Genomic DNA, 13,481 nt, shown 5'->3' with positions numbered 1-13,481 from the left:
CTAAGGGCCTTGTTTTCACTGGAGCATTTTGATAAACCTTAGTACTCAACCTCAGTTCTTTTCCCTTTTCCCACTTATTTAATTCACCAACAAGAGATATTTTCGTATCATCACGTTTCCGTTTTTTATTTTATTTAAACTTGTTCATAATAATTAAATAAATATTAAAATACTTGAACCAAAACCTCTTTAATTTTTAGATCAACCATTAGAAGAAAGGGATAAAACAATTTTTTTTTTAAATAAATAGCCTTTGTCTTTGAGTTGCAGACTCGATGGTAGGTTATTTTTCTTTTTGGATTGGCTCATGAGGGGATTTCTTGCTTCTTTCAACACACCATGCATCCATTTAATTGCAGCTCTGGCCAACTGTTGTTATCTAGAATCAACGGCGACTGAAGCGTTCCCTTCTGCGATTGTATGCGCGTTAGCCGTTGCAGACTTCCTTTGCTCAATATCAGTAGTTTTAGAAAGTTTTGATATTAAGCTATTTTAAATAGAGGAAGTTTAAACTTGAGTTATGATAAACGTTTTTGGTTGCCATGGCAAAACGAATGGCCATTGAAACTTCTCTTTAGGAGCTTTCAAGGTACATGGTCTACTCAACTCCCGAGTTTGAAAAAAATCGGGGGAAAAACACCTCGGGATGTCTCCTTGTTAGTATTAAATATTTAACAAAAGACTCCTGTGTATATGGTATTAAAAGAATGAAAAAACTACTTTAGTTACACAGTAAAATATTTTTTACTGTAACTTAGTATTACTTAAATTTAATTACAACATTAAAACTTAAAATTAGTAGCATTTTAAAATATTACTAATGTGTACAGGTACTGATAAATTCAGTTGTAATTTATTGAAAAAAAATTAAGACATTTATAAGTTGTTCATTAATATCATTATTTTTAAAATTTTACTATTTTACTTTTTTGAAAATTTCAAAATTAAAATCGGAGCTAATTTATAAGAAAGTAGAGGAACGGAACGGAACGGAATCGGAGTAAAATTTTCCAAAACCTTTGTAATGGAACGGGATCGGTGCAAATTTCCGAAAAAAACGTCGTATATTGAAGCATGGACACTGTTTTCATTTCTCTCTTGGCTGCTGATTGGGTCGCCCACTTTTCCAGACAGTGAGATCATAATTCCCCTTCTTCACCGGCTCGTGGGAAACATAACTGCATCTGAAGCCGTTTTCTCTACGACTACGTTGCGTACATCAATGCGCAGTATCGCAAAAGGTACAAAGGCCGTTTAGCGAAAATGGGGAATAAATTGGCGGGGTGACCCGGCTTGCGGTAAAGTTTTAGTTTTACATTCAATTCAATAGAAATAATAATTGTTTCTGTAAATTTCTGTATTCCTCATTTTTCAAGACTATAGACTTTGAAACGCGCCTTCCCAATCGACCGCCATTACCTTAGTCTACGGGGAGGGTGATGAGAAAACCGGTTTTGGGGGGATGAAATTTCTGCGGTAGAGGGGTCTGTACGATAATGGCGTAGTGTATACTGAGGGAAAGCAAAATATAAAACGGGAGCGGAAATAAATATTAAGTAATAAAGACGATTAATGAAACTGAGCGGAACACGAACGGAAATAATATCGGAGAAACAAACGGAGCGGAAACGGACGGAAAATATTGACCATAAATGAAACGTAGCGGAAACGGACCAAAATGATAGGCGACAAACAAAACGGAGCGGAAATGGACGGAAATAATGGGCTAGAAATAAACCGGAGCGGAAACGGAACGAAATAACGGACGAGAAACAAAGCGGGCCGGAAACGAAGGGAAATAACGGACGAGAAACAAAGCGGACCGGAAACGGACGGAAATAATAGGCGTGAAACTAAACGGACCGGAAACGGATTTATGTACCATACCGGGAAACAAAACGGAGCGGAAACGGTATGGTATTTTCGCTGCTCTGCAGCTCTCTAATGGGGTAGTTCGCCGTGACATCCATCCTGTTGTAGTGTTATTTAATATGTAGCCTACGAATCTGATGTCATTTATATGGAACATGTCTCGTGCAGGGGACATTTACTAGTGTACAATTGAATGACCTTGAAAAACTATCTTGAGAACCGTTGGGTTTACCGATTTGGTTCCAATTAGAAAGTTGTTGCTTGCCATATTATTAGTTCAAATAACTATGATTTGAAAAATCAGAAGGCGATAAATTGAAGTTTTGCGAGAAAGAATAATTAATGAACAACACTATGTTCTGGGTTTTTTTGAGCAGGTAAAAAGTGTAGCCCTATGACGTCATTTTACTTCAATTCTGTCTTGACAAAAAAAACGAGTTGGAGTAAGAAGGGAGTAGTTCAAGGTTATTTATTTGCCGTAGCAGCAGTAGTTTTGTTTTAAGATCGCGGCCTGTGGTGAGGTGTTAGCTTTTCTGGAATCTTCTTCTTCTTCATCTGAGGAAGAAAATAGTAATATTTATGCTATTTATTCTTGCGCGAGGAATTTTAGAATGAGCTTACAAAATTATCAATCAACTATCGTGAATCACTGCACGGAATATGAATTTATAACCTTTTTTCGAGTTAAGCCTAGCGTTTTAAATATGTTGTCTAACCGTTTTGCAGCTTCAGAATTTGCACCAGTATTACCCCTTCAAGGTAAGCCCACTGATGTTTTTTTTAAATTCTTAATTTTAACAGAAAGTTGTCAAAACAGGTGGGGGCCGTGAGCTTATATCACCCGACAAACATCTTTTAGCATTTCTATGGTTTATACGCCAGAGGGTTGTAAAATTGGCAAAATTTCAGACAGATTTAACATTACCTTAAGCTCCGTACTCATTATATTAAGAGGGGTCAATCAGTTTCTGGACAGCATATCGCAATCGTTAATAAACTGGCCGGTTGTTAGAAATGAAATCATGCAAGGCTTCTTTTCTAAGTACGGTTTCCCAAATATTTTGGGTTGTGTAGATGAAAGTCATGTAGTAATTAATGCTCCTAAGGAAAAGCCTGAAATTTATTTACACAGTAAAAAAACCATTAGATGTATTTGGTGGTTATCCCGGTTCGACGCATGATGCTAGGGTTTATAAAAATTCATTTATCCTAAATTACCTGAAATTTGTGCTGGTAAATGTTCTACAACTTTTTTAATTCACTTAAATATTTAGGAGGTTATATATTAGGCGATAGTGTCTATCCTTTTGAAAGCTTTTGTCTTATTCCATACAAAGATAATGGACACTTGACAGCCATCCAAAAGAATTTCAACAACAGACACAGCAAAACCCGTGTTATTGTTGAAAATACAATTGGAAACCTAAAAAAGAAATTTCCCATTTTAAATTTCATCAATTTAAGAAAAATTTTAACAATACGTGATGTGATTTTTTCTTGTTACGTAAATAATAATATCGAATAGGATCCAAATGATAAAGAAATGCTTGCCATTGAAGACCTGGAAGATCCTAATCTTGTGCGCGAGGATATTGCCCGGTCCTTTTATTTAGAAGATCATCAATATATATGTCAGACCTTTAACCTAAATATTTGTATAATTTTTTTATTTTTTGTAAACCTAAATATTTGAATAAACCGGTTTTTTTAAATGGCAGTTACTAAAAGTTACATATTTAAATTTTTAAACAATTGACTAAACATTTCATTTATTTAAAAGTTTCAAGTTGACCTATTGTGTAGCTTTGACATTATCACAAATAAAAAGAGACTGATACAACATGGTTTGTAAAAATTCAACTCTAATATTATATTACATAAATATCACAATTTAATATTATCTTAAGTATTGCTAATTGATTTCATGAGATATTTCCCAAAGAGTGCCATCTTTTCTTTGTGTCTGCGCTCTTTAGATTTTTCTTTTTCTGCGTGGCGCTCTCTTAGAAGAGAGAAGGATTACCCCTGGGGGATTGAGATAATGAATCTGATATCTTATCACAATCCCCCAAAGGTAATCGCAAGATTTTCTCTCTCTCTCTGCTTTCCCCCTTTCATCCCCCCAATCCCCCAATGGTAATCGCAAGATTTTCTCTTTGCTTCCCTCCGAGTTATCACAATCCCCCAGCGGTAACAACAAGATTCTCTCTCTCTCTGCGTTCCCCCAATCCCCCAATGGTAATCGCACGATTTTCTCTCTGCTTCCCTCCCCATTCTCCAGAATATAATCTCGTCCTCCAAAAAAGCAATCCCTAGAATCTCTCTGCTTTCCCCCTTTCCATCATCCCCCAATCCCCCAACGGTAACAGCAAGATTTTCTCTCTCTGCTTCCTCTCCCCATTCGCCGAAATATAATCGCCAAGATTTTTCCTCGTGCAAATTTCTGGAGGATGGAATTTACCCCTCTCTACTCTTAACCCCACCGGGTTAACCATAATTTCCACTATCGCTTCCGAACCCCTTAATTTCTAATCTCTAGGCAATAAGCAATTAAAAACAAGAAATATACATTTCCAATTTTATTTTACTTTTAATTACATGATAGCGTAAAACAGGTTCTAATATTAGACCGACAATATAAATAACGCGTTTAAATCGTATTTTATCAATATACCCATTCGCTATAAATCGCAGCAGTTTTCCAGAATTAGTTTTACCTCACCGAAATACTTCATGTACCCAAAATTGGACCGCAAATTGTTTCTTTTTAGGGGAATCTCTATGGGAGTTTAACATTACATTAAAGCTAAAAGGTCCAGTTTGGGGTACATAGGGCCGAAAATGGTGACTTTGGTCGTTTATAGGGTACATTTGGTCCATTTTGGTCCATTTTTGGGTACATCAGAAATGCAGTTGGAAAAGCGAAGAGCCGTAATTGTTTCCACCCATCCCCAAATTTCAAGTTCTAACTTACGTATTTGTAGTGTCTAACAGCAGTATCGTCTGACATACGATGGACAGTCACAAACGTCGTCTTCTTCTTCAGGTACAGGTGAGAAGCTTTTATCGATGGCAGTAGTTGCTTTTGGCGTAGGTGGAATGTCCCATTCTTGCGAGAGATACTTTTTTTCTGATGGTGAATTATCCCTAGCCGGACAGTTGGGAAAGAATCTAGCATGTTCCAATTCTGGTACGTCTCCTGATTTCCATCCTACTAAGATTCCATGGCATTTGTAGCACCTGACTGCGTCGTCTTGTTGAATATAGTAGAATCCAGGGGCTGCGAGCTGTTCTTTGGTAACATTAGGGTTTCTCCAGTAACGAAAAGTTTCAAGTCGATACGCTTCGATGTCCATAGTGGCTGTAGATAAAATATTTTCTATAGTTTTAAATGAAACTTGCTAAGTATAATTTTTGCACTAACGCTATATGGTAAGCCTAAATTTCTCACTAAGCCTACATGCTAAGCGTAATTTTCTGGTTAGACTCTAAGACTATTTGGCTAGAATCTAAGTCTATTTACTTCAAATACGCTACATTTTCAATTTAAACAAGGCCTAATTTTCCTCTAAAGTAAAATAATAATAAAGTAACTTACTTTTACGGAAATCCTTAAGCCTATGCCTGTAAATAGAGTCGAGAGGGCGGCGTACGGAGCTCGAAAATCTACGTGTCTCTTCTCGAGGGGTCCAGGAACTAAAAGAACGCTGAGTCGTATATCTAGAGATCAAATAACACTCGAAACTACAAGTAAATCCTGATTTCTCCTTGGCTGAAACAGATTGACGTCACGGGAGATTGTAAAACATAACCAAAAATAGAGGTTACTGCTCATCGGTTAGCGATAAAAAATTCGTCACGTGTTAAATTAGGCAAATTAGAATAGCTGAAAATACATTGCGCTTACTTCGCCCAAATTTACTTCTGATACAACTTTGATAAAAATTAATCCTGTTTCGGGGCTCCCACTAGAGGAAATCTTAGAGACTATTAACTCGGCAGAATACACTATTTTAGCAATTGCAGATCTACTGAAATGATTATTGTTGGATAGGAAATAAAAAAATCGTGCTACGTTTCTCTTCTCGAGGGGGTCCAGGAACTAAAAGAACGGGGAAGTGTCATCACTTGAGCCCTTTTATCAATATATTTAATTAAGGATTATTTCAAAGTTTAGATGGCGCCATGGTACTAAATACAGTAACCCCAAACTAAAATATGGTAATAGTATGCAATAAAAAACGCAAAACGTATTTAAAGGCTTTATTATTTTCGATCGCGTTGGTTCTTTTTCCTCTGATCTCCTAGTTTCTGCCTCTGTCTTTATTATTTATAAATATTTTCCTATCCATAAATCATTTCCTAACTGGTGGACTTTGTTAAGACTAAACTTTTACTTATAATAATACGCTGAAATACATTTTCCAATACGTAAAAAAATTAAACCTAGACCCAAAAACCCGTAAAGTGTAAATAGCTAAGACTAAATTTCTAAGCCTAACCCATGAAAGTACATTTTCCATAAATTATATCCAAGAAAAAACCTGAGGACGGCTATAATATGAACATATACCTAAAAAAAATCGGGAATTAAACAAAAACAACCTTAAGTTTACCTTTTTTTTATATTCACACGTCCTCAATTATGCAAATTTTATATTAACATTTCTACTATACATATTTCATAAATTATATTTACATAAATAATTATTTTTTATATAAAATCGTACAATTCTATCAGAACTTAACCCGGAAGATTCAGGCAGTGGCGTCGGAACCGGGGGGCAGGGGGGCGATCGCCCCCCTGACTATGAAATCCGAGGGTCAGCGCCCCCCCCGGGATTTCGAGTTCGAGTTTCTAAAAGGTAATCTGTTTTGTCAAAAAAACGGGTAATGCATGGTGATAGAAACGTATATTTCAAAAACCCTTGCATAGAGTTTAAAATTTTGGAAAGCAAGAAAATACATTTTCCGTTGAATTTCCTGCTGAAGCCTCTACAAGGTTAATTGACCTCGACACGCGCAACTTCACGTTCTACATATGTTAGACAATTAGGCTGCGTTCGGGAACTACTGTTGATAGAAAATCAAATCGAATATAGAAATCATCGCGGACTAAATATGCGACAACCTTATTCGGAATACCGTTATAAGACCGTTATAAAAAGTGGGATGAAGCCAAACCTTCGCTAGCGGAGCTGTCTTAAGCACAGGTACAGTGAATAGAAATATATCTATGCGATAAGTTAATCAAACCTTTTAAATAAAATAAAATGTACAAACAGCACAATATATAAAGAGTTATAAAATATAATCTAAGGAACTTGGTAAGCCAAAATACGGCATAATGCTACCTTATTACATTTTTGGATAACGCAGGATACCCAACAAGATAAAAACTGTTTAGACAAAAGTAAAAAAATATTATATTTACATTAACCAAACGTTTTTCCACCGCAGTTACAAGCAGTAGAACAATAATACTAACATTTCTATATTCCCCAAAGTTCCCTAACACGGCCCTGACTGCTAGCCTAAAGCGAGTGAATAATTAGTACTTACTGTGATGTCATATCGGTTCTATAATACTATATGTTGCTGCATATTTGTAATATTTTACGTATATTTACATTAACATAAACGAAAATTTAACCAAGTTTGTTGGTTGTATTATAAAGCACCTATATCTACCTCTATTTTTAGCGTTCCACTGTTCCCCCTATTTTTAAATTTGAGTCTGAAAATGAGACTGACTCGGTTAAGGTTAAAGTGCACGGCTTTGTCCAGAACTTTCCAAGCCTCGATCTGGATAGGTGTTGACGTGAATTGCGTTAATGAGAAATTATATTTTTGCTTTGGAAATAGAAAGGTTTATTAAATTTGGTATTATCCTTGGATTTCAGCTGATTTGTTTTAAACTAAAGTCAGTCTTAGACCTTAAATCAGTATATTCAACTCGAAGTACATTTTTTACTTAGGAGTAAAATAAATTAAATCAGTAGTGTTAACATAGATATACGTTCCCATGTCTAAAAAAAATCCGAGTGTACTTGATTGGATAAAGAAAGCCAAATTAAACTCAAGTCAAAGCTCTTCAGCCTCTTCTAAAGAAAACATCGATTCCTGCGCATCAAATGACGCAATTGGGTTTGAAATATCACAGGCTCCAGAAACCATCCAACTACGGACTGACGATGTTGATTCTGGCACTTTGGATTATACAAGTACAACGCCTCAACCTTCGACAAGCTCAGACCAGGGAGTACACGTACACCAAAGTCTCACCGAGAAATGTAATCCAGATGAAAAAATTTCATTTCCTAAAAATAATTCTAATAGGTCATGCCATAGTAGTTGGTTTAAAACTTTTCAATGGCTTCATTATGATACACGTCGTGATGCAGTCCTCTGTTTTATTTGCGCGCAAGACTTTGAAAAAAGAGGTAAGCGCGCAAATGAAAGCGTAGAACTAACTTTTCTCAACACCGGATTTAAAAATTGGAAAAAAGCCACAGAGAAGTTTAAAAAGCACGAGAAAAGTTTGTATCATTTAAATTGCGTAAAAGCGTCTACGACGGTATCTGTGGCTCAACTCATTAGTCGACACTCCAAAGAACAAGAACTCTCAATCAGGAAAATTCTCAAAACCATAGTTAGTTCATTGCGTTACTTAGCTAGAACTGGTCAAGCTTTAAGGGGGCACTTAAATGAATCTGGGAACTTGCACGAACTTCTACTTGAACGAGCTGAGGATGTTACCGGCTTAAAACATTGGATAGAAAAACGAGACAATTGGCTAAGTACGGATATACAGAACGAAATTTTGGAATGTATGGCATTACGCATCCAGAGGGGCGTCCTTGCAAAAATCAAGAAGAGTCCATTTTATTCTATCATTGCTGATGGAACAACCGATATTTCTGGAAAGGAGCAGTTTACCTTGTGCATTCGTTATACCGATCCGGAAACTACAATCGTACGAAGATTTCATTGGAATGTACAATTCACCCGACTCTAAAGCCGCCACTCTGTTCACTGTAGTAAATGATATGCTACTTCGAATTGGTCTCAGTTTTGAAAATTTAAGGGGACTCTGTTTTGATGGTGCGGCAAATATGTCTGGCTCTATCAATGGCCTGAAAGTTAAAATTGAACAGTTGCAGCCAAAGTCTATGTATGTGCACTGCTCCAACCACGCCCTAGATTTGGTCTTGCAAGAATGTGGGAGAAAGTGCGAAATGGTTAATGATACGCTAACTGCCGTTAAGGACGTGTCCAACATTATTTTGGAGTCTTCAAAGCGAAAAACGTTATATGCCAACATCGTAACAGCGGCAACATCACCAGAAGACGAAATACAAAGTGCAAAAAGTCTTCCCCCATTGTGTACCACCCGATGGACTGTACGGTCTTCGTCAATGAAAAGGTTTCTTCAAAACTACGAGAGAGTTCTGAAAACCGTTTCGGAGATATTGAGCGACAAAAACGCCGTAAGTGATGATAGAAGACCTGTTTTAAAAGGGTACGAAAGAAAATTAAATCAGTTTGAGACGGTTTTCGCATTGCGGGCCTCTTTGGCTAAATTCACTCCTTGCGAAATTTTAGCTAAGACACTACAAAAGATAGACATCACCGTTTCGGGTGCTAAACAAGCATCTGACGTTTTAAACAAGACTATTGCCGATTTTCGTTCCGATAAAGTTTTTGAAGAAATTTGGAGTGAAACTGAAATTACGGCAGGAAAATTGCAACTCAAAAGCCCGAAAGGGCCTAGAAAGAAAAAGATACCTAGGCGTTATGAACAAACAGCCAACCCATCCACCGCAGCATCACTAAGCGCAAAAGACAATATGAGAAAAGAATATTTCGCTATGTTAGATTACGTCATTTCCGAATTAAACCGGCGTTTTTCTCAACCCGGAATCGATCGACTAATTTTACTTGAAAGTATATTATTAGAAGCCTCCAAAGGAAACGTTCCTTCTAAAGAAAATGTCAATGAGATACTGGGCGTCTGTAATTCAGATTTTCAAGTCGATCTTTTACACGCTCAGTTGATGATGTTGTCAGCGATAACGAAAGAATCAAATATTACCAGTGTGGATCAACTAGTTGAGACGTTCAGAAACTATGAAACAGCGGTTTTCTCTTTACTTGGTGAAGTGGTTAAACTAATTTGCTTGGTAAAAACCGTACCTGCCTCAGCTGCTGGCGGTGAAAGATCCTTTAGCGCTCTTAGGCGTGTTAAAACGTATGTATCTTCGGTCAACAATGACCCAGAAACGGTTAACACATTTATTGATTATCCATGTGCATATGTCAGTGGAACTAAATCTAGGTGAAGTCGTTGCGGAGTTTGTCGAAAAAACACCCGAAAGAAAAGGAGTATTTGGAGATAACGTTTAACACCAAATTTTTATACTGTATACTGTAAATATTATTCTAACATTTTAAGTAAAATAAAAATAAAAATCGTATTGTATAGTTGTTATTCTTTTTCGCTTTTTTTGGCACCTCTCTCCCTCTCAGCTCAAATATACTTCTTACGCTACTGTGGGCCAAGTTGAAACTCATTCGAGGGGGTACTGGTGGAACTTTTCCTATTGTTGAATTTCGAATCCGCCATTTCTACTAAGCTGTGCGATCATTGGTAAAGTTGCGAACAACTCCTCCTTGCCGCCATGAGATCGTCCCTGAACACACACCGCCGAGCGAGCGAGGCCGTTTGCTACAAATGTTCACGTTCTTGCGCCCCCCCCTGCTCCAACAATGTTCCGACGCCACTGAAAATTAATAATAATAATAATAATCAGCTAAACTAATACCCATATAATGTTTTTCTTTAACGAACTTTGGCTAATACGCAAATCACCACCACAGACCTAATACCAAGGTGCTGCCGGTGCTAGAGGTGATACTAATGCTAGTGGTGCTGCCAGTTTTTCGGGTATCCAATTTGCGTCTGGTAAATCCTCTATAGAAAAGATAAGTTTATGTTCGTTTTAACTTTTTAAGTAATAAAAAAATATAATTACTGACCTAGTTATGGTTCTACTTCGTCATTTTGTAGAACTGGCCCTGGATTCATGAAATATTTAGCTTGACTTAAAAATTGGCGTACGTCTAAGATGCTGTTGTCAAACTGTTCAGGTAGTCTTTGAATACGACTATATTAAAATACATTTTACAGTTATTGTAAAGTGCTTTTTTTTCAAAATAACATTCTCGTTTTACTTGTTGTTTTGTTTGTTAGGCGCATTGATTTGTGACTATATTGATCTAATAATTTTGAATGTAATTGGCCAAAGCGTTCAAGTCAACAGAATTCAATTGATTAGGGAAAAAAATAAAAATTAAACAAAAAACATTTACTTAAGTAAAATTATATTATATACGATACACAAACTATTGGATCTTGAATAAGTCCCGCAATTCCTTCCCTGATGATGTCCATATCCTCTTGAATACTTCTAGTTGGTAAAAGAGGTAGTACCATCATCATTTTTATCAGGTCCCGCGCGTTGTCTCTATCCATATCTCCCGCTATATCGTAGAGCCTGCGAAAAGGGTTCTCAGATACTTTTCTATATATAGCCTACATAGAAAGATAAATTTAGCGAGTTACCTTTTATTTTTTATAGTGAAAAATACCTGGGCGAAATGAAACCAGCATCCACTTTATCTTTTTCATATAAATAATCATCCTGTTTAAATATGCTGGAGTTACACTTTTCTCCCGAAATGCGCTGCATTTCTGAGGCAATAAGAGAGGAACAAGATGTCACGGACATTTAAGTACACACAATCCCACTGATGTATTAACTTCATTTTAAATATTAAATTTAAATTTGAACAAATTTCGAATCATGAACTTAATAAATCCAAGAGGAATGTTATCGGAAAAGAATTATTGGAGTTACCTGGTTTTGGAAATAAGGTGGCGTAACGCGAACACGTTCATTTAAATTAATTTGTATAAAAACCGAGTGTTTCGAGTAACCTGGTTTTGGAAATAAGGAAGCGAAACGCAAACACGTTCATTTAAATTATTGTTTATAAAAACCAAGTTTTACGAGTTACCTGGTTTTGGAAATAAGGTGGCGAAACGCTAACACGTCCATTTAAATTAATTTGTATAAAAACCAAGCGTTTCGAGTTACCTGGTTTTGGAAATAAGGTAGCAAAACGCAAACCAGTTCATTTAAATTAATTATTATAAAAACCAAGTTTTTCGAGTTACCTGGTTTTGGAAATAAGGTAGCGAAACGCGAACGAGTTATAAAGCACCTGTATCAATTGGCACGAAATTCAAATATGACAATAGTGCCTACGCGGGTGGTGGGGTACATTTAAATTGAAAATCGACCAAAAACACTAAAGTGGGCAAATGCCCCACTTCTCGGGCTCCGATCCCAAAAATTACGAAAATATCGTCGAGGCTATAATAGTGCCTACCGATTGAGATATCAATCGCCTTTGCACACTAACGTACCGCAAGCAATCGTGTGTACGGCAGCTGGTCAAAAAATATTTAGTGGCACACTTATTCTTAACTTCTGAGCATAACAAATAATAAGGGTCACACTTATTTTTTACGCGCCTGTTCATACATTATTTCAGGCAGGCTTTCAATGGAATGCGAATATAGTTTCAGCGCGTAAAGAGTTCAGGTATGACGCGAAATGGCTAATTAACTCATTTAAAATTAACTTTTTCAACGCGACTGCAACCTAAGCTGGAATAGGCCTAGAAGTAACAAAACTTTTGGTTTTTGATCGTAAAAAGTAACTTATTGTTACTTCTGGGCATACGCTGAAAGCTCGGCGCGAACGGCCTTGAAAAATGCGAGAGGGAAACTGGCGTTTAGAACTCACTAGACACGCGGGTCCCGTAAATTAACCCGAAAACTATACTTAAATTTAATATTTACTGATATAACCGAAGCTGTAGTGCAAATGAATCCTAACCTAACCAATAATATTTTTTTTAACGTTATCGGACTTAATTTTAAATAAAATATCTACCACACAAAGCGAAACCACCAAAAATAGTAAATTGGGCATTTGACCAACTTCTCGGGTTCCGATCCCAAAATTACGAAACTTTCGTCGAGGCTATAAAGGTGCCCATCGATTGAGACACCAATCGCCTTTGTACTACTAACGTACCGCGAGCTATCGTGTGTACGGCAGCGGCGGCGGCTACACAGTAGGTGATCGTAATACACACAAATCCCTAAGGATTGTGTGTAAAAACCAAAGTGCTGACCGTTTCCACGGGAGTGCTCTTATAACATCTGACTGACAGCCGGGGTATATCCTCCCCTTTTATTGTGCTATTTGCTAAATGCCCTCGGCCCCTCCCCTCTGCGTCGAAAATTATTGGTCAAAAATATTATTTGTGTGAGGTGCGTTATAATAAAAATAAATGGTAAAATTACAATAGCCCCGCCACCCCCTTTTGTTAAGAATAAAACTAATCAAACAACTGCCTTGATTTAAGTAATGCAAAGGAATGTTTATTCACAAAAACCTGAATGAGTATTTATACAACGAAGTTAAAAAAGGTATAATATAAAAAACAATGTAAACAATACGACCTATACAAAA

At 36.7% G+C, this 13,481-nt stretch overlaps 1 protein-coding gene across 1 annotated transcript; it reads left to right on the top strand.

Annotated features, from left to right (window-relative positions):
• The first annotated feature begins 8,987 nt into the window (after positions 1–8,987).
• On the top strand, positions 8,988–10,214 carry LOC149933951 (zinc finger MYM-type protein 1-like). Its single transcript, XM_090153382.1, has one exon. It carries the CDS (start codon positions 8,988–8,990, stop codon positions 10,212–10,214), a length of 1,227 nt encoding a protein of 408 aa, XP_090009508.1.
• The last annotated feature ends 3,267 nt before the right edge of the window (positions 10,215–13,481 follow it).

Source organism: Leiobunum rupestre, chromosome 7, assembly GCF_980474605.1.
Source record: "Leiobunum rupestre chromosome 7, qqLeiRupe1.1.hap1, whole genome shotgun sequence".
Classification (NCBI taxonomy): Eukaryota; Metazoa; Arthropoda; class Arachnida; order Opiliones; family Sclerosomatidae; genus Leiobunum; species Leiobunum rupestre.
Note: the sequence above shows the minus strand (reverse complement) of the source record. Positions and strands in the feature narration are given on the sequence as shown.